This window comes from Gracilinanus agilis, chromosome 2 (assembly GCF_016433145.1).
Source record: "Gracilinanus agilis isolate LMUSP501 chromosome 2, AgileGrace, whole genome shotgun sequence".
NCBI lineage: Eukaryota > Metazoa > Chordata > Mammalia > Didelphimorphia > Didelphidae > Gracilinanus > Gracilinanus agilis.
Window position 1 is genome coordinate 43,112,611 of NC_058131.1, and position 22,212 is coordinate 43,134,822.

The following is a 22,212-nucleotide window of genomic DNA, read 5'->3' on the forward strand; positions in this document are numbered from 1 at the left end:
ATATGGAAGCCAGTGGTGGTGGTAAAGAGTCATCAGTTATAAACTGATATAATGATCGACTACATCCAACTCCAAATCTCCCTGTTAAAGACCCCAGGCAAAAACACAACTAAGTCAATAAAAAGGGAAACTCCATGGGTAGATGTACAACTCAAAAAGTCTTCGCCCTACAAATACTACATGTTTTAGATCTCTCTCCAAAGACACATTCTCCTAGGCCAGTTAACCAAATTTTTGATTGATAATCTTTGACTTGCAAAAGTATCAGCTCTTGAAAATTTTTTAAAAGGCTCTAAGATAAAAAAAGCATATACATTTCATTTACCATCATTCAAAGCACTTAAAAACTTACCCTCTGCAGCTGTGAATCCACTCTCCACATCCGCAAGGTTTGGTCCCGGGACCAGGTGACCAGCTGGTAATCCTTGGACCCTAGAAATCACCAAATGAGAATAGAAACACCTTATAAATTTAGCATCAATTTCAATAAATGGGGACAATTATTTGTGGCAAATGGATTCCATGAAGTGAGGCACGAGGATTTAACACCTCACATCCTTAATCATGCCTTCAATTTTACAGAAGTATTTGATCTTACACAGTTGGTACATCCTGAAAAGCAGTCTCAATTTGTAAAAATAAAGTGAATTATTTAGGTAGTCTATTAAAGGAGTCTTAGGATGAATCTTAAGGATCAAATTATTAAGCTCTTCTATAAGGTAAATAACCAATCCCCAAATCTATCTGACAAGTCTGGACTTTCACTACTGGGTTTACTTAGATTAAATCCATCAATTATTCTAGACTGGAAATGCACTATTTCAAATGCCTAATAAGCAAGAAATATTTTAGTGACCTTAAATAATAGCCAGTGATTCCTTTGTCTGTGGCATCAGGCAGCAGTGAGACTAGGCCACTCCTGATGCCAAAGGAAAGGCAAAAGATATACAAGAGAAACAGAGTGAAAAAATGAGAGCAAAAATAATAAAAAACACAACATTATGAGGGGGAGGTATTGCTTTGTCACTCCCAGCCCCAAGACTCACTAATTGGATGTCAAGACAAACAATGGGACTTTAACACAAGGAGCTCTCGTTGCAGGGTCTAACTGCAAAGAACCAAGTTTCCTGACTTCAAATCCCAATATTAATCTTGGCCATTTGGTGGGGACTCTCATCTATTCCATGACCAGCTGTAAGTGCATCCAAAGCCATGTTTGTGGCAGTGCTGCCTACCCCTCCTGGGGTAGAAAGAAAATTAGCATGTAGTTTACAAGTAAAGACAACTGTCCACCAAGTTCTGGCAACCTGATGCCACTCTTCCCAGGAAGGCCCAAGTATTTCATCACTTCCATATGACAGGGCAGCTCAAGGAAAAAGGTGAAGATAATGGGGAGTCCTCACTCAGGAATATCTCCTAGTAGGTCATTTCTTTTTTTTAACCCTTAACTTCTGTGTATTGACTTATAGGTGGAAGAGTGGTAAGGGTAGGCAATGGGGGTCAAGTGATTTGCCCAGGGTCACACAACTGGGAAGTGTCTGAGGCCGTATTTGAACCTAGGACCTCCCATCTCCAGGCCTGGCTCTCAATCCACTGAGCTACCCAGCTGCCCCTAGTAGGTCATTTCTGATGATATAGACAGGGACAGACAAGATGCAGACAGGCAAAGGCATGAAACTTCTAGCCAAGGCCATGAGTAGAGGGTATTGGCAGAAGTCATGTCTAGAACAGAGAAAGCCTGCCACAAGCGACCAGAAAAATTTTCTTAGATCACAAATATGCCCTAGAAAAGCTTAGAAGGCTCAGAAGCAAATGGAAATCAGAAGTCAACTACTCTGATCCCAGTTCTATTAGTGCCTATTTTTTCAAATTCTAGGTAAGCTAGATCATCTAGCTGGGCCCCAATTTCACTGCTATCACATGGGAACAACTACCAAAAACACTGTTGTGAAATCAAATGTTTAGAAGCCATAGCACTAGACCAAGTCTAAACAATAATGGGATAGAAGAGGGGCAGCCAGGTGGCTCAGTGGATGTAGCACCAGGCCTGGAGTCAGGAGGCCCTGGTTTCAAATCACTTACTTCCTAGCTATGTGACCCTGGGCAAGTCACTTAGCCTCAATGCCAGTTCTGCCTTGGAACTAATATTTAATGTTGATTTTAAGACAGAAGACAAGGGTTTGGAAAGAAATGGGATAGGATTAAAAAAGAAGTGGTTAGTTTTACACACTGAGTTACTGGAGGAACAAAGAACCATGTTTCCTGACTGCCATCCAATTAAGGCCATCCTTAACCTCAGTGTAAGGAGGTAAGAGCCCTATATTCATAGAAAGGGGAGCTGTGGTTTAGTGGACTTCACATCCCATGTTTTTCAGAAAGCAAACATCTACTTAGGCCCAAGTTCAAAATCAAGGAGGAAATAAAGGAAGTCTTGGCTAGTGGTCAAAACTAACACAATTCCTTTTTCTAACTACCATGCAAAAAGTGTAAGGTTTCATGGACACACTCTTACCCAGAGTCCCTTACTTTCTTTTCTTTTTTAACCCCTTACTTCTGACTTAGTAATGACTTTAAGACAGTAGGACAAGGGCTGGGTAATTGTTAGGTGACTTAGCCCAGAGTCACACAGCTAGGAAGTGAGTGTCCCCAACTTTCAAAGGCCAGGCCTAACTAGTCATTTGTTTATTCAACAAGCATTCAACTCAATAATAATAGATAACATATATAATAATAATAGTGTGCTATAATAGATCGAGATGGCTTTCAGTCTAGCTAACCCAGTTTCAAGTCTCACCTATGGCACCAAATGGTTGTGAAATGCTGGCCAACTCATTTAAAATCTCTCAGTGCTTTAGGCAACTCTCTAAGACTGCTATAAATGGCAGAGGGACTTCCCTCACCAGAAAGCTCTTCACATTGCTGAAACTGTCATGCTGGACCAAAACCCAAGAAAGCCTTTGACTCCATTTTTCTGCCTGCTTTGATACATGGCCCAAATGGACTAAAGCCACAGGCAAATGAGCTTCCAAAGAAAACATTCCCAAACCCTTGCCCAGCCTTCACTCACCTTCCTTCTGTTTCCTCCATTGGAACTCCAATACAACATCATCATGCCCCACAAAAGTATGCACTGGTGTGTTCAAGTCAAAAACATTCCAGAGAAGGAGACTATTTTCTCTCCGAAGCTGAGGAACCATCACAGTCACTAACCCATTGCTAAAAGGCTTCAAGGAAGGAAATGAGAGAAAGCAGGTTTGTTGGAGACAATTATTAGCAGGGGCCTGATTCATGAAGTCTTTCCTCACTAATGAAGTAAAGAACTCAACCTAATCAGGTAAGCTTGTTCAAAACTCTGAATTGCACCTCCTACTCCACTCCCTGCCCCAAGGCTCCTCAAAAAGAAAGGGAAAAGTAAGAGAAAAGTCCAAGTAAAATTCATCTTGGGGAAAGAGTCCTTTTACCCCAGGCTCAGTGAATGACTTTGTATTTTTTTGTATTTTTTTTTTTATTTTAAACCCTTAACTTCTGTGTATTGACTTTATAGGTGGAAGATTGGTAAGGGTAGGCAATGGGGGTCAAGTGACTTGCCCAGGGTCACACAGCTGGGAAGTGGCTGAGGCCGGATTTGAACCTAGGACCTCCCGTCTCTAGGCCAGGCTCTCAATCCACCAAGCTACCCAGCTGCCCCCTCAGTGAATGACTTTGAATACTATGCAATGAAAACGTGGCTTCAGTCAAGTTCTTCTGCTCTATACTCTCTCCTGGATAGGCCCAACCAAGCAAGTCAATTTTTCTAGAACTCTACAGAAAAAGTGGGCAGGGCTATCCCAAAAGCCTTCCAATAGTTAAGAGATCAGTCTTTTTTCATTACATTAATTCATTCCTTACATCAAGAAACATATCAATAGAAGTATACAGTTCACACCAGGGAGTAAGAGCACTCAGAAGGCAAACATTTTCATTTTTACCACAGACCTCCTTGAATTATGGAATGGTTGGATCATCTGAGTTTACACTTGAACTTATAGCAGCATTCAACAAACATTTATTAAATGTCTACTATATATAAGATCTTGGGCTGGTTGCTGGCACTAATGTACCATGGCCACTGCTGTTCATTTCTGGCATAAAACAGGAGTAGGTGAACTTCACTTCATCTCCTTACAACACACCTAGTCTGGCTTTTTAAAAAAAATCAAATATTTTAATCCAGAGAAATATTTCAGTTAAGAACATTCTTGAATTTGATGCCCAAGCCCCTGAAGCTGCAAAAACAACAGATTACTCATATTCATATCTATGCTACATATAAATATGGAACTACTTTCAAGAATATATAAAAGTAATTTTATTTTTCCCAAGGCTAGCCTTTTCAGCAATTTAAAAAAGTTAACAAATTCTCTCACAACTGATCCATTTTCATCAGCATCTACCCAGAGAGCCATGGCAAAATGGGTATATAATATATAATATATAATATAGTAGTCCCCCACATCCTTCTCCTTGCTTATTTGTATGCCTACATTCATTTGACTGCAGCACCTGGATATATCTGAGATCTCAAAAGTCTTGATATAATCCTAACTATCCAAAGAAGAACCAAATAAGAGAGATATAAAGGCATTTGCTATCACCATCACTCATTCAGCAGGCCTGCCTATATCATGCCCTGACTCAATAAACTCCAGTGGCTCCCAATCACCTCCAGGATCAAGTACAAAATCCCTCTGACTTTCAGAGCCCTTTATAGGCCAGCCTGCTCTCCCTACTTCCCAGTCTTTGGGCATCTGCCTTCCTCTCAAGTACTCTGATCCAGGGACATTGGCCTCCTGGTTGTTCTATGATCAAAACTCTCTATTTCCCAACTTCAAGCATTTTCTCTGGCTGGTCCTTCCAACAATCAAGTTTCCTGGCTTCCTTCAAGTCTCAGCTAAAATTCTACCTTCTACAGGAAGTCTTTCCCAACCCCTCTAACTTCTAGGTACCTCCCTCTTAACTATTTCCAATTTACCCACCCTGTATGTAGCCTGTCTGTCCCTATTCATTTGCCTGTTTTCTCTCCTAATAGACTATGAGCTCCTCAAAGGCAGGAACTATCTTTTGACTTTCTTTGTATACTGACTCTGAACACAGTGCCTTAATAAAAGCTTCATGACTGAATGACTGACTGATACTTAAACTTAGAAATAAAACAAAAACATACCAACCAAACATTGAATGGAAAGAGGAAAATAGCCCACTACCTGAAGTATCAGGACAATGTTTTCTAGAGGGAGGTTAAAAGTATCTCACTCACAGTGTATCTGGCCTTCCAGACAGGCACCTGGCAAGGGAGGATATTGAGGTATTTCCGAGGCTGGCGGTAATCCCAGAACTAGAAAAATAAAGCAGATTTGTGCAATAAATGTCATAAAGATTTAACTTACTGACTAAATTAATTCTATTCTTTTGAAATAGGTACTTCCTTATAACTTACTGCTATTTATATTTGTGAGATATCTTTCTGAATATCACTTTAAGCTTGGCTCACAAGGCCCATGATCCTTGGATTATATGACCCCATGTTACAGGACAATTTCCTGACTGGTCTCCAGTGATGGCAGCCAATGACCTGACCATAAACCACTTATCTAACTCCCAAGGGTAAAACAAGATATTTTGATCTTCTCACATGTATTCTCTACCCACATTGTCCAAAGAGGGCACTTCTATCTATCAACAACTTGTGCCCAAGAAAAAGAGGCACTAGATATACTTACACAAGAAAAATAAGTTCTTTGGTGTTTTTGTTTTTTAAAAAAAAGATGAATGAAATTGGGAACAATGAACCACTATGGTGAAAAACCCTTTTCAGAAACACATAAAGGTGATAATATTCAACTAATATAGAATGGCAAACTGGACTGCTTGCCTAAAGAAAAACTGAATGTCACTTTCAAAGATGTTCTCTGTGAAACACCTTCTAATTATTTCAAGGTGAACCAGTGACCCTATCTCCAACTGTACTGCGAAGCTAATACAATGAGTCCCAAGTCTGCCAATATCCACATGGGCATGAAGTAGAGAGATTCCAACATAGCATTTCTGGGATTTAATAAAGTCATCTGGACTACATAATGCTCTAGATCCCAGGAAACCCAAAGGAGCACAGAGGGATGCTTTTAAGTCACCAGCTCTCTCCCTAGGCCATCTGCTCTAAGTGGGCAGTTGAAAGAAACAGGCAGACAACAGATGTCTGCCATAATGTCCCCTCCCATCCAGATGGTCACAACCAGCTGGAGCCTGGGAAAGCAAGCATCCTCTTAAAAGTCCTGCAATGACAGTGCCAAGCAGACACTATTTCCCACCAACTGGTACAGATTGATGGTCAGGCTAACTACGCTTAATAAGAGTACTTGAACCTTCAATAATCATATCTGATATGCCTACATAACACAGCTTTTCTATACTTAAAAAAAAGAAAGAAAACTCTTATTTTCTATCTTAGAATTGACTCTAAGTCAGAAGAGTGATAAGGGCTAGGCAAACAGGGGTAAGTGACTTGACCTGCCCAGGGTCACATAGCTAAGAAATGGCTGAGGCCACATTTGAACCCAGGTCCTCTCAACTCCAGGCCTAGTGTTCTCTTCAGTGTGCTACCTAGCTGCCCCTCAGCTTTTCTTTATATAGGAGTGCTGTAAGAGTTCTCTTGCCAGCCCTCCTGAAATTCTGAAGGGTATTACTCACCTTGACAGAGTTGTCCTGGCTTGAGGTGGCTAGGATGTGCTCACTGTCTGGGTGCCAGTCCAACCCATGAATTTTAGAAAGATGCGCAGCAAGATATTCCACTGCAGTGCTAGGTTTCTGCAACAGATAAACCACCTAGTTTCTTTTTCAATTAAATACATGTATTTAGCAGCAGCATGTGCAACATTCTACTAGCTGCTCTGGGGCAAAGAAACAAAGTTCCTTTGGGTCCTAGTTATATGATCCTAATGGCATACTTTCAGGCTACTGACTTTTTCTGACAACAGAGGAGGACAGCAGTAAACAATGAAAATATGATGGACACTGGTGAGAATTCATATCTAAAACTGCATTTTTGAGTTCCAAAAGCACTTTTCTCATGACTACCTGTAAATAGTAAAAGTATCATGACTACCACTTTATGAAAGAGGAAACAGGTTCCCACAGAAGTGAGTTTCCCAAAGGTCATGCCTTCCAAGAACAGGATGACCCCATCAACTGCTGCTCCTCTTCACAGTGGGAGAGCAAATTGAATGGCTTTTGCAAAAAGTGTTTGATCAAACCCAGGCCTCCTGACTTCTCTACAAAGGGAGTCATCAGTAGGTAGGCCTGGAACCTACTGATGGTTCAGTAGGCCTGGAAAACTATTTCCCTATCTTCTGTAAGAAACCTTTGTGGGTGAAAACTCAAAGCAATAAAACTACAGCAAACTGAGATCTCCATGGAGCTGATGCAAGCAACCAGAAAAGGAATTGCTAAGCAGTATATTTCACAAAGAGGAGATCTTTGAGAAACAGATATTGACAGAATTTATGGCTGGAAGTCAAAGTGGTTGTTTGTTTTTTTTTTCCTTTTGCTTGAAAGTCTAGGAGAAAGCTCTAAAGTCTTATCACCCCCTTCTTCAAATTGATTACTGTATACTCTTCCTCTATTTCAGAGAGCTAAATGAAGAAAATCAACTTTTATTTCTATTTATCCAACTTAAGTCAAAGAGAAAGAAGGTGAGTGGCTTCTACCAAGACTGAACTAAAGGAATGAGATATCAGGGAATATCCACTGGAAGCCATGGGGTTCTCAGCTGCCTCCCATTTATGTAATCACCTTTTTTCCAAACTACTTACAACACTACGATGCCACCATTTACACTAAATCATCATGGGTCTGAGAAGACTGAAAGGGAAAAGGTCTTTTAACTCCATTTTTAATATGGGCTGGGCAGTAAGTTCTAAATCTCTCTTTTCTTCCAAACCTCCCCCATCTCTAACAAAGATACCACCCTCCTTCCATTCTCCCAAGCACACGTCTCAGCATCATTCTCACTTCATCTTTGCTGTGATTGTTATTGAGTTCTTCATGACCCCATTTGGGGTTTTCTTGATAAAGATCCTGGAGCGGTCTGATATTTCCTTCTCCAGCTCACTTTGCAGATAAGGAAACTGAGGCAAATAGCCCAGAGTTATATAGCTAGGTGATGTCTGGGAAGATAACTCTTCCCAAGTCCAGGCCCAGCACTCTATCCACTGTACCATCTAGCTGGCCCTGTCTCTACTTTAGCTTAGCACTAATTTGGGTTGGGAATCAACTTCATTTCACTCTGAGCTGATCATGGGGATTATCCACAATACCTATGGCATATGGCCACTCATTAATCGGGGCAGCTAGGTGGCACAGTAGAGAGAGTGCCAGGACTAAAGTCAGGAAGACTTGAATTTAAATCTGGCCTCAGACACTTGGCCTCGGGTAAGTCACTTAACTCTCGTTTGCCTCATTTGTAAAACGAGCTGGAGAAGGAAATGGCAAACCACTCCAGTATCTATGTCAAGAAAAGCCCAGATGGGGTCACCAAGAGTCAGACATAACTGACAACTGAACAACTTTATTAACTTGCTTAAAACATCTTCCTATCTACCTCTGATACTTACTAGCTGTGTGACTGAGGAATTTGCTTAACCCTTCTGCAACTTCAATTTTCTTATCTGCAAAACAGGGACAGCCTCTGCAATACCTACCTCAGATGGTTAAAATGAAGAAGAAATAAGAGATGAGGCACTTAGCAAAATCCTAAAGTATTATATAAACATCAACAATTATTATTTACCAATGTAGTCAAGTATTGCAATGGCTGAAGAATGACTGAGAAGAGAGAACTCACCCGTTTGTCCCATATCCGTACATCTCCATCGTGACTGGTGGCAAGGCAGTGAGCATTCTTCTTATTCCATTTCACCTGTGAGGCCCCCGCTGAACAGAAAAGGCAGAGGTTAGGGTAGGGAAAGAAGCATGCTGGATCAGCCGCTGTCCTCCAGCAGAAGCATGCCCAGCAGAGCTGGCTCATGACATCAGCCTAAAGAACCACAAAAATCTTGGTGGCTTCAAGGTCTCTGAGACAGACACCAATTGCACCATTTAAAAATGAAGTGAAGCCCCAAGACAGGGGAAAAAGATCACAGCAACTTAAGTGGGAAAACAATTTCACCCAAGGAAAAAAAAATCGGAAAGTATTGTGGCAGTAGAATCAGCTGGAAAATAAGGTTTTATCCCAGGCTCATAGCACTGCTCACTAGGAATGACTCACCTGACAGCCTGACCTAGAGTTGTCTCCAAGGACAACAGGCTCTTCCTAGATGCATTCCAACTGGAAACATACCTCTGCTCTCCCTTCTGCTGCTGCCCAATCTCCTTGCTTACGGGTGGGGGGTGGGTCTGGAGCAGAGGCTCATGGCAGAAGCCCACAGATGTTAACCCAATCTCTTCACAAAGAAGCAGAGACTTAGATGGGTGTCCCTCAGGGACTCCACTCCCCACCAATTCAATGGGTACCTGCTATGTAGAGGATGCTAAGTACTGCCAGGGCAAAGCCAGGTCACTAATATTACTTAGTTCCAGATAAACGAGAGAGAAGCCCCCAAATTCCTGCTCCATTTTTCTGATCAGACAACATAGGAACATACTGACGGCAATAAAAAAGCTTCTCAAGAAACCCAAGGACTCAAGCATTAGGGAAGATCTAGTCTCTACTGGGAAAACCAGAGCCTTTGGGTTGGTTCTTAGAAGTTTGTTCTCTATCCAAAAAACAATGACAAACAGAGTAAAATAAGAACTGAGGTGCCTTTCAACTGCTCCATTGGTACATATCAATCATGTCACTTCTTTGATACATTCCCTCTCCTCCTAAAAAATATCATTGCAGGCTTAGAGTCTGAGAGAACGAGCAAAATCCACAGAATGTGGACTGCTGATTGAGAACTTGACTGAAGTGAGAGTAATGGCCCAGATCATGCTCCTACCCAGGAACTGTGTAAAGGGAACCCACTCCCTCTCGGGTCGTCCAACCTGTATCCCTGCACTGCGTGACTAGGCGCCACGAGAACACTCCAAATATAGGTCATAGGTGAAGAGTCCTAGGGACACGACTTGGAACTAAGGTTACGTGTCCAGACAAAAAGAAAGGATCAAAGAGGGGGTGCACCCTTTCTATTTCCTTGGACAGTGGCATTGCAAGACACAGGCTGGAAACAATGAGGCAGAGCACCATGTGACAAGATTAGAATTAGATTAGAAATAGGCTTTAATCTCTATCTGCTTTTTCTATTTCAAGTAAATATTAATAAATTCTATGGAAACTAAGAACCAAGAGTTTTTAATTAACTTTAACAGGACACTGCATTTTGACCACTGTGACTCTGAGTTTTCACTTCTGTGAATCTTCAGTTGAGACCATTCAATAGTACAGCCCACCAAAGGCAGGATAAGTAGCCTTCTATCACACAACTCTGCTCCTTTGCAAGAAAGAATAGCAGTACAAAGAAGCAAGCCAAGAGAAGCCTCTCACTCTCTCCAAGTCTTGGCTTCCTCAGTTGAAGAATGACAGTAATTCTTGCCTTAGCCACCTTACAGGGTTGCTGCAAGGATCAAATAAAAATCTAGGGATACAGGGTTTTGATAGGACAGATAATCTGATCCAGAATCCACAGAACATGGGCTACATCAAGGACTGAGACATTAACTGAAATTTTGAAAAATTAAAGGCCTTTTCTCTACCCCAGAGAGACATCAAAGCAGAAAAGATTTCTCTGATCAACTAAAGGATACCAGATGACAATCTTCTCAGTGTGACCCAGGAAATAAAGCAAAGAGCTTCCTCCTTGAGATTGTTTCCCATGGTCTTTTAAAAAAAAAAAGAAAGAAAATAAAAAGGAAGGAAGGAAAGGAGGGAGGGAGGAAATAAGAAAAAGGAGGGAAGGAAGGAGAAAGGAATGAGAGAAGAAGAAAACTTGCTCTGCAAAGCTTCATAAGAGGAAAGATATAGGCCTACAAACAAGAATAACTTACTCTGCAAAATTTGCCATAGGGGTAAAAATGGACCTTGAATAGAACAGACCAGCTACAGCACTCGGAATAAAAAGACAAGCCCTGAAAAGGAACTTTAAAATACAAATGGCATTAAAGAAAAATCTAGAAAGGTACACAGACTGGAGTACTTATAAAGGGCTGTATGATGGAAGAGGCTCTCCAGTCTTATATGAAGAGAAGAAATAAGTGGCCTTTCAGAAATTTAATGTTTTCAAAGGTTCAGGGAGTTAATTAAGAGAACCATAGGACCTGAGAGTGGATTGATTCTGTTAAAGGTTTTAAGAGGGGAAGGAAAAAGGTGCATGAGAACCATCTTAAAGAGTATACAAACAAACACAGAGAAGAGGGTGGATAGAAAGGGCTTCAGACAATTGATAATTACAGCTAGCATTTCCGTAGCATTTTAAGGTTTACAAAAGCACTTTCCATGTAATTTAATTTGATTCTCACAACCTCTCAGGAAGTCAGTATTGTTATCCCCGTTATACAGATGAGAAAACTGAGGTTGAGCAAAGTTAAATGATGTGTCCAGGGTGACACAGCTAGTATCTGAAACTGTATTTGAACTCAGGTCTTTCTGCCTCCAGTTACCATTCTTTATCCCCATCATCATCACCTAGCTGCCTCAGTTAATACTGTAAAAAAAACAAAAACAAAAAACTCTAAGAGAGATGAGAACTCTGATCAAAGCAATGATGAATCATCACTTTGGAGGCCCTAGGATGGAACATGTTCTCCACCTCCTGACTCAAGATGGGCACTGGGCCACTTTATAGACTCATTTTATTTGCCTATACTCATCTGTTATACTATTTCATGGTTTTTTTTCCTGTTTTTTAATTGAAATGGAGGACGGGAAGGTAGTAATAGTGATGTTAAAAAAAATTAAGAAAAGAAGATAATGAAATATTTTTTAAAGTTCACAAAAGAGTACAAAAGGTATTTTAGAAGGAAATAGACAAATAGGACAGTTCTGAGAGTAATGGATTAAATTTTTATGTACTTTTAAAAAAATCAAGCAAGCAGTATGAAATGGACAGTCATGATTTCATATCAGACTTTTTTGTGTTATACTTGGTATATGAAACACTCATAATTTTTTTGGTGTTTGTAGGTTCAGAATAAAAAAATGAAAAGCCATGTGATTTTTTTCCCCCACAGCAACATACGAAGTTCCATTAAGGCAGAGATGTTAGCATCTGTGTTAGTGAAGGCAGTATCAAAACCCATAAAGTTCAGTTAAAAAAACATAAAAGCCCACTTCTCCCATGGTACTCTGCTAAGCATTAGGGAAACCAAACTGAACAATGGCCGGATCCTGTTCCTCTAGAAGCATACCTCTAGAGCCTCTAGCAGTCTAGCTCAAGCGTAAGTCTGAATTTCTGTCCCCTTCAGAGAAAGGGAAATGAAATATCTCAGAATCTGAAGAAGGAGCATTTCTCTGAGACAGATCCATACATGTTGGGGGAGGAAGGATGACAGGAGGAGGAGATGCTGAGCAAAGACAGTGGGGTGCCCCACTCATATACCCTGCACAAAGGGAGGCATTGTCGATCAAAAAACAGTTTCAAAATGGGGTTTTTCTGCCTTTGGATTCCGGAGTCCTTTCTGCTATTCCCCTCTACAAGCCCTGAAACCCTGGAGAACAGTTTGGTTGTCAAGCCTTGTGCCAGCTCTACCTTATCAGGCAATGGAGTGGTAAAGTAAGGAGGTGCCTAGTCAGCTAAAGGATCCAATAGGAGGAGTATAGGAGGAATGGAATGGAGGAAGAGCAGGATGGGACATGGACATCAAACAACAGGAGTAAGTACTCACCTACAGCAGACAGTGCAACAGTAGGTTTCCTTGTATCTCTGAAACACAGAAGTCCCAAATCATATACTGCTGCCTTTGCCATTGAAGCCTATTTCCAGTGGTTTGGGTGCCCTTCATCCTACATGGCTGCTGTTCACTTTCTACTCAATGGAACTTTGGATGAATTAGACATAATTTGCTGGGCTAGAGAGGAGAAAGTGATTTCGCTGAAAAAAAAGAACCCATTTCCTCCATGTTAAATGAGTTACTGAGCTTTCTCATTTCTCAGGCAGCTACAATTTTTTCTAGGTCTGAATTTCAAACAGTCAGCCGTATCTAAGAAGAAAAAGTCTCATGATTCAGCAGAGCCCAGGTGACCCCGATGTACAGGGAAAAGAAGCCAAAATAGTCTCTCTATGGTGTCATTTCTCACAGTGGCAATGAGATGACTGCCAATGAAGCGTATCCCTGCAAGAAGCTTCAAAACAACTCTTCAGCTGAGGATAAAAAGCTATTTCTGGGCACAAAAGTGAACCTGGCCAACTCAGAGAGAGAGAGAGAAAGAGAGAGAGAGGAAAACTTGGAGCTGATCTCTCAGGCCAAAATGTATGGGACAGGAGGCAGATGGGTGGCTCAGTGGATTGAGAGCCAGGCCTAGAGATGGGACCTCATCTGACCTGACCTCAGGCACTTCCTAGCTGTGTGACCCTGGGCAAGTCCCTTAACCCCCATTGCCTAGTCCTTACTGCTCTTCTGTCTTGGAACCAATACACAGAATTGATTCTAAGACAAAAGGTAAAGGTTTAAAAAAAATGTATGGGACAACTTCTTTACCAAACAACACTGATAAGAATGAGGCAGTGTCCCCAAGACTCAAGAACCTTACTCAAAGCCAATGCCAACATGTGTGCCTGCATGCACACATGCTATTCTGCCATTATTTTAGAATAAAAACCTTTTTATAATACAAGAGGAATATTCTCTAAAGTATGGCTCCACGATTCCCTGTTTTTCTGCATTCCTTCTCTTCCCTCGTTCTTAATTTCCTGCCTTCCTCATTCTGTCATTATCGCCTCTTCCAAAGCAAACCTGGAGTGCCTTACTTACATAAAGAACATAAAGCAAAAGACACAGTCCTTACCCACTGTTGGAAAGGGTATTAAGTCTTACTGATTAATGGTATTTGTAATACCAATAGTGTCACTTGTGTCACAGGCTCTTGAGGTTGATCATTAAGGAAAATGGCTGCTCAAGTAACTAAAGGAAAACTTCTGCTCAGGCCAGTTATATAAAACTATTTATTATAACTATAAATAATTGTATAAAAGGAAAAGTAAAAGAAGAATAAGTATTGATAAGGGATTCCCTATTAATTAACAATTCTACATATATTCCCAACCAATCTTTCCTTCACGGGAATGCTTCTTAATCACTAATAGTGATCCTGCTTATTCTACACTATCTATCTAAATTATAAATTCTAGCTTACAAATTATAAACTTATATAGATCTGCCAAACTTCCTTCCCTTCACCAGAGATCAACTCTGTTGTCTGAGTCACCAGCTGGTTCTCCCAGCAGCTGCCCTCTGGAGGCCCCCAGAGGAGTTCCAAAGAGATGCTCAGTAACTCTCTTGCTTCTCAATCTAAACAGCTTTTTACTCCTTCAGATTCAAGATGTAAATCTTCCACAACCTCCAAGACTGATCAGAGAGGAAGCCAGGAACAACCAACTTCCAAGTCTCTGTCCCAGAAGTGGGATGATGATTTCTCAACTGGCGCTCCTAAGACACACTCCAAAATTCTCTTCCTCTGACCTAGTCAAAGTGCTATGGCAAATCTTAAAGTACCCCAAGAAATCTCAAATCCCTTTTATAAACCTTACATCTGACTACACTCCATTCTTAACTAAGCCAATTACACTTACATTACAATTATTATTACCCCGCTGACTACTACTAGCCTAAAACTTTTTTTTTTAAATGGGGGGGAATATTTCATTTCAAAGAGGGGTTCAATAAGGAAGAAGCTTTCCCACAACCCAAAATGACTGTGATATAATGACAAAAGGCCATCAATAAAAATTAAAAAACAACTTTCATGTTCTTTCAATATCTCCCTCCCATTAACAGTCCCATAATAAAATAATGCCTCCTACTTGTTCTTACTTGATATCCCAAATGTAGATGTAGGTGTCCACAGAACTGGTAACCAGCAAATCTGGCTCAAATACTGCCCAGTCCAAGTCACTGGGAATGTAAGAGACAAACAACACAAGAAGGTTAGTCAAATCTAGATTCCACTAGACTCCAGAAAGCCACCATCTTTCTGCAATGTGAAGTCTGAGACTGAGATTCTGAGTCTCCAAAGTTTCCTTGGGAAAGAATTAGACTTCAAAAATGCCTCAGGGCAGCTAGCAGGCTCTGTGGATAGAGAGCCAGGTCTACAGACAAGATATCCTGGCTTCATATCTGGCCTCAGATGTTTCCTAGTTGTATGCCCTTGCACAAGTCGCTTAACTCCCTAGACCTTATCACTTTTCTGCCTTGGAACCAATACTTAATATTGATTCTAAGACAAAAGGTAAGGGATTCCCCCCATCAGTTATATATAGAAACAATTTTTGAAAATTGTTTTCTGACATTTTAGGATTCAGTTTTCTCCTCTTCTTCTCCAAGGCAGTAAATAGTCTAATATAGGTTATACTAGTGCTTTCATGCAATACATATTTCCATATTGCTCATGCCATGAAACATATCACAAACACAATAAAAAAAATCATCAAGGAAATAAAGTGAAAGACAATATACTTTGATTTGCAATCAGACTCCAACAATTCCTTTTTTGGCTGTCGATAGCATTTTTCAGGAAGGTTAAGAGTTTAAAAAAAAATGCCTCAAACTTGCAGATCCACTCCCCAGTGGTTTCCAGCTAGTCCATCAGACTACCATAAAAAAAGAGGTGGAGGGGGGAGAAGAATTTTGCACATGCCCCGTTTTCTCTTGCCGAACTCAACTGTTCTGGGTTGTCATTTTTATGAACTCATCTCAAGTACAGCTAACTTGAGTAAAACTGAGGCAACCCCTGAAGAAGGTGAGGGTTATTAATTCTTAGTACTTAAGAGTCGGATAAAACCTTAAATACAGCTAAGACTAAGGATAAGAAAAGTAAGCAGCTGCCTAGGTTATAACACATGGGGAGGGGGGGCAGTGTGTGTGCATGAGGGATATTTTTGTATGTTCCTTTCTAAAAATGTACATGATTTCAATGCTAGAAAATTCCACTCTCCATATTGTACTAGAAATGCTAGCTTTAGCAATAAGATAAAAAAAATTGAAGGAATTAAAGTAGGCAATGAGGAAACTAAACTATTATTCTTTGCAGATGATATGATGGTATTTTAAGAGAATCCTAGAGAATCAACTAAAAAGCAAGTGGAAATAATAACTTTAGCAAAGTTCCAGGATACAAAATAAACCCACATAAATCATCAGTATGCCTATATGTCACCAATAGAGTCTAGCAGCAAGAGACAGAAAAATAAATTCCATTTAAAATAACTCGAGACCAGTGATTCCCAAAGTGGGTGCCACCACCCCCTGGTGGGTGCTGCAGCCATCCAGAGGGACAGTGATGGCCACAGGTGCATTTATCTTTCCTATTAAATGCTATTAAAGTTTTTTAAAAATTAATTTCCAGGGGTGCCAAGTAATATTTTTTCTGGAAAGGGAGCGGTAGGCTAAAAAAGTCTGGGAACCACTGGTCTAGACAATATAAAATATTTGGGAATCTACTTGCCAAGACGCAGGAATTATATGAACACAATTACAAAACACTTTTCACACAAATAAAGTCAGTTCTAAACAATTGGGAAAACTTTAATTGCTCATGGGTAGGCCAAGCTAATATAATAAAAATGACAAGTCTACCTAAATTAATTTACTTGTTCAGTTTCATACCAATCAAACTACCAAAAAATGATTTTATAAAACTAGAAAAAATAATAACAAAATTCATCTGGAAGAATGGTCAAGAATATCAAGGGAAGTAATTGGAAAAAATGTGAAGGAAGGTGGCCTAGCAGTCCTGGATCTCAAATTGTATTATAAAGTATATCATCAAAACAGTCTGGTTGGTAATGGTAAGAAATAGAATGGTGGATCAATGGAATAGATTAGATACACAATATACAGGAATAAATAACCTTAGGAATCTACTGTTTGATAAACCCAAAGATTCCAGTTTTGGGGATAAGAACTCACTAGTTGACAAAAACTGCTGGGAAAAATGGAAAACAGTATGGCAGAAACTAAGTACAGAATATCTTGCACCCTATACCAAGATAAGGTGAAAATGGGCATATGATTTAGATAGAAAAGGGTGATACACCATAAACAAATTAGGGGAAACTCAGAATAAATGGTCTACTTGTCAGATCTGTGGAGAAGGGAAGAATTTATGACCAAACAAAAGACAGAAAACATTACAAGCTGTAAAATGAATAATTTTTGCATTAAATTAAAAAGGTTTTGAACAAATAAAACCAAGAATAGAAGGGAAACAAATGGAAAAAAAATTTTTGCAGCAAGTTTCTCTGATAAGGGTCTCATTTCTCAAATATATAGAGAACTGGTCAAATATATAAGAACACTGAAGAAATCAAAGTTATCAATAATCACATGAAAAAATAAATTACTCAAGTAATGCATATTAAAACAATTCTGAGGTATAAATTCACACCTATCAGAGTGTCAATATGACAGTAAAGAAAAATGATAAATGTTGGATGGGATGTGGCAAAATTGGGACACTAATGCATTGTTGGTGGAGCTATGAACTGATCCAACCATTCTGGAGGGAAATTTGCAACTATGCCCAAAGGACTATAAAACTGTGCATATTCTTTGACAATGTAATACCACTACTAGGTCTGTATCCCAAAGTGATCATAAAAAAGGGGAAAGGATCTACGTCTACAAAAATATTTATAAGATGCTCTTTCTGTGGTGGCAAAGAACTAGAAATTGAGGTGATGTCCATCAATTGGGGAATGGCTGAACAAATCATGGTATTTGATGGTGATGGAATACTATGTGCTATAAGAAAGGATGATTTCAGAAAAACCTGGGAAGATCTAAATGAACTAATTCAGAACAAAATAAGCAAAAATAGGGAACATTACACACAGTCACTGCAATAGTAAGTGAGCAAAATGATCAACTGTGAAAAACTTAGCTACCCTCAATAATACAATGATCCAGGACAATCCTAAAAGACTTATGACAAAAAGAATGCTATCCACCTCCAGACAAAGAGCTGTTGGGGTCAGAATACAGATCAAAGAATACTATTTTTCACTTTAAGTTTATCTGTGCTTTCATTTTGGGGTTTTGGTTTTATGAGTTTTGTCTTGTAACAGTGACCAGTATAGAAGTAAGTTTTGCATGATAACCCCGATCCCGATCAAATTGCTTACCATTTCTGAGAGAGGGGTGGGAATAAGACAATTTGGATATTGTGATTTCAGAAAATGTATGCTGAAAATTATTGTGTGTACTTGGGAAAATAAAATATATAGATAAAAAAAAGAAAATTCCCACTCTCTAAAACATATCGTCACAGGTGAAAGTTTGAAGCTTCTATTGGTCTATAATTTTCAAAAGCAGAGCCTTATCTTAGGAAGGACATCACTAAATTGGAGAGCATCCAGAGGAAAAAAGTAGGAGAGAGAAGTCTCTATTTGGCCCATATAAGGATCAGCTGAAAGAACTGAGGCTAATTAGTCAGGAGAAGAAATGACTCAGGGGACATGGTAGCTCTCTTAAAAATATTTAGAGTTGTTGCATGTAAAAGGATTAGATTTATTCTGCTGGGCCCAAGAGAGTAGAAGCTAAAAAAAGGAAACTGAGATAGCACCTTAGGCATTAGTGAGCTCCTTCAGGAATGATAGTATGAAGGTATCAAGTATGAAGGGATTATTGTTGAGGTATGAGATTGATGCAACAGCCTCTAAGCTACCTCCCAAGTCTAAGATTCTTTTATTATATAAAATGCCAGACAATGGGGTTGGGGAAGAAGCAGTCCAACTTTTAACATTCAGGCAGGAGACAAAATACTTGGCATGCCCTTAAAAATTACCTGGTCCATTCCAATTCATTTTACTTAAACATTTGACCATCTAAGTTCCCTGGACCAGCTTTGTTTACTATCTAGCATTGGATCCAATATAATGCCAGAGCAGAATAACCTCAAAACTAGGCTTCTTAATCTTTTTTTTGGTATGTCAAGGACTCCTCTGGCAGTTTGTATAGCCTATGGACCCCTACTCAGAAGAATGTGTGTTGCCTACATTCATATTTGGGAATTAATATTAATTGAAAGGTAAGTGAAAATAAAGAGAAATGTTTTCCTCACCCACATCTACTGATCTCCTGAAACTTATCCCTAAGGAATTGAAACCCAGAGGGGTAAGAACCTCTTCTCTAAAAAAAACACAACAACAACAAATAACCAAGATACCCAGTCTGACTTGTGTTACTCTCCATCCTCTCCCCAACATCTACCAAAAAAGCTATCTACAGAGCACTGGAAAGATGCCAGACTGTGCTCTGAGGAATTCTAACCTTGCCCACCAGGTCCAAAGCTGGCTTGGCACACTGCACATTCACTGAAGCACCCTTCCCAAACTGGCTTTCTCCATCCCCACCTAGAAGCAGTGAGAAAAGCCCAGATAGAAAAAAATGGAAAGGAGATTAATCTGGAACTGAGTTAGGATACAAAAAGAGAGAATGGTACATATGGTTAATGGATCTCCTTCCAGAGTCTATTCAGTTTCTTACATAGCAGCTAGATGGTAAAAGAGTAGCATCTTGCTGTCTGATCTTTCTGGGATATTCTTGGCTAGGGAGATTTCATTCAACCTCTTCCCACTCCTGTAGTGAGATATGGCTTTCATCCTTTACTATGAAATAGGCTGTACCTTTCTGAAACTCTTTGGGGATTTGGTTTAACAGTCACTCTGATGCTGGTTCCCAAGCACTGGCTGTTTTACTATAAGAATGCCTTCACATAGGGGAACGCTAATGGCCTATCAACCATCCAGGGCTCACACTAAACAGATGCTCAAGCTGGAGCTATGAGAGGATGGCAATATCTCAGTTCAGTTCCCCAGGGAACTATAACAAATAGGGTGATGGTCCTGAAGGCTCTTGGGATCACACAACAGAAAGCTCTAGCAGAGAGGGTATGTTCTATGTCTAATGTGGAAGCAAAATGACAAATCACAGCCCAATAAGCTGCAGAGCTTCTGCTACCTACCTGATCACCCTGGTATGCCCCTGTAATGCTGTGCCAACTTCCCCACTGCCATCTTTCCACTTGTAAAGATCGACTCGCTGGTTGCTCTGAAATCAAACAGAAGAAATAAGGCAGTGCACGTCAAAATGTTCAAATCAGGGTGCTACCAGGCTTGGGAAAGCTTAATGCTCATAAATGAAAAGAGAAAGCTAAGCAAGAAACTGGCCAAGAGAGCTTAAAATCTCTCACACAGTCTAATCTCACAAGAAAGAAAAAAAATCCAATGTGGGTAGAGCTAAAAATATCCCGAATAGATTTTTCTCCCCAGATTTACGTAGTGAATGAGGGATAACAGATAGACAGCCTACATGTCCCATGGTACCTGTATAGAGGACATAGAGGAGCCACATAATGTAAGAAGCCTTGCTTAGAGATTATTCACAGAGAGGAGAGCAGAGACCTTTGGGAACAATAAAGGTCATGGAGTTTAGCGTTTTCAACCAGGAAGGAAGGCACCACTTAATCTTTTAAAGTTATTTTCCCTACAAAGCTATAGTACACAGACGTCAAGTTCAACATTGGCAGCCAAGACCATCACTAATTTTTCCAAACCAATCAAAGGCTCCCAGCCCTCAGCCCAAAGGCAACAATCCTCACCTATGATGCTATAATGTACAAAGTACCATCCATTCAGGGGGACCTTTCCATTCCCTCCAATGCCTCATCAATATTTTCCAAATGGCAGAGATATGAGGTGGAGAAGGGAACCAACCTAAAAACTATTCTCAGGAAGAAGGAACAAGCAGAACCCTTGAAATTTGCCAAATATTACATCAGGACATCTATTAGGAGAGAGTCAAAGAACTAAGGATGCCACAACTAAAGAAGACAAACTCCAAAAGTAACTGAGTCTGTTTTAAAAAGTAGTAGTAACAGCAGCTGGGCCTCTCAAAAACATCTTTAGATTTTCCTACAAAGTAGGGTTATAAGCCAACACATTGAGAGTGAGAGTGCTGGGCTATTACCCAACTTGTGAGCTGGTTACTATAAGGAACTCATCTGTATCCTGCCTGAACAGAGAGGCCAAAGTCATTGTGAAGCCCAAGGGATCCTCAAAGAAAGTGAGGAACCCAATGCACTTTGTGAAGCCTTAGTGTGGCTCCTTACCAAAACAGTTTCAGTGGGCATAGGAATTACAAGGAAGGTGCTCATTTGTGCCTGAGAAAAGGCACAAATGCAATGACAATATACTTAAGTGCAATAAGGAGAGGTTGGTACAAATGACCTGGGTAAGGCCGGAGCAGGGTACTAAGGGGCTAAAGGATAAAAGGTGGCAAGAGAGTACTCTTCCCAATGTGACAGAGAGATGGACAAAGGTGAAAAAAAGGTAAGGTGACAAGCTAATTCTTCGTCTTTTGAGAAGACCTTAAACTTCAGGCAACCAATGCTCTTTGTTTCCTCTGTGGCTAACACAGAATGGCCCTTCTTCCCTTTTTCACATGCTCTCTGTTTTCCCTGGTTGTCGATATCAAAAAACTTGTTCCCAGACAGCACTGCAGAATGGCCTTATTCCTTGGATAACTGTGACCAATTCCCAAAGGATTTCCTTACATTTACATGGTCCTCATCTTGGCCAAAAGAGTAAGTCAGATTTCTAACTGTCCTGGGAGAATGAGATAATCTCACAGAATCAATGAATTATAGAGTTGGATAGGGCTTTATTTTATACAAAAGGAAAAGATAGGTCTGGGGAAGTACGATGACTTGCCTAAGGCCATACAGTTAGTTCATGCCAGGAGTTGGCAGAGTCTTTGGACAGAAGAGCAGAAGAAAGGGAAGTTTGCTCCCCACACCTTAGATTGCACTTCCTCTTCCTGTGAGAATATCTTTCCTACCTATTCACATACTTTCTTCCCCAAGCTAAGGATGGAATTGTCTAGAACTCTGAGAGTAACCAAGATTTATTACAAAGCACTATTCTTGGGAAAGTATCAGTGATCTTTAAGCTTATTTCTATCAGTCAGTCACAGAATTACAGATAGACA

The 22,212-nt window shown here is 40.1% G+C and overlaps 1 protein-coding gene across 1 annotated transcript in view; it reads right to left on the bottom strand.

Moving 5' to 3' along the window:
- Positions 1-22,212, bottom strand: part of WDR59 (WD repeat domain 59) — a 63,675-nt gene that overhangs the window by 29,339 nt on the left and 12,124 nt on the right. The window contains exons 4-11 of the mRNA XM_044659368.1: positions 20,189-20,274; positions 15,040-15,120; positions 12,895-12,932; positions 8,879-8,967; positions 6,727-6,843; positions 5,297-5,374; positions 3,068-3,224; positions 353-432 (exon numbers count right to left, since the gene is read on the bottom strand). Of these exons, the coding sequence (XP_044515303.1) occupies positions 353-432; positions 3,068-3,224; positions 5,297-5,374; positions 6,727-6,843; positions 8,879-8,967; positions 12,895-12,932; positions 15,040-15,120; positions 20,189-20,274 (726 nt within the window). The remainder of the gene's footprint in view (positions 1-352; positions 433-3,067; positions 3,225-5,296; positions 5,375-6,726; positions 6,844-8,878; positions 8,968-12,894; positions 12,933-15,039; positions 15,121-20,188; positions 20,275-22,212) is intronic.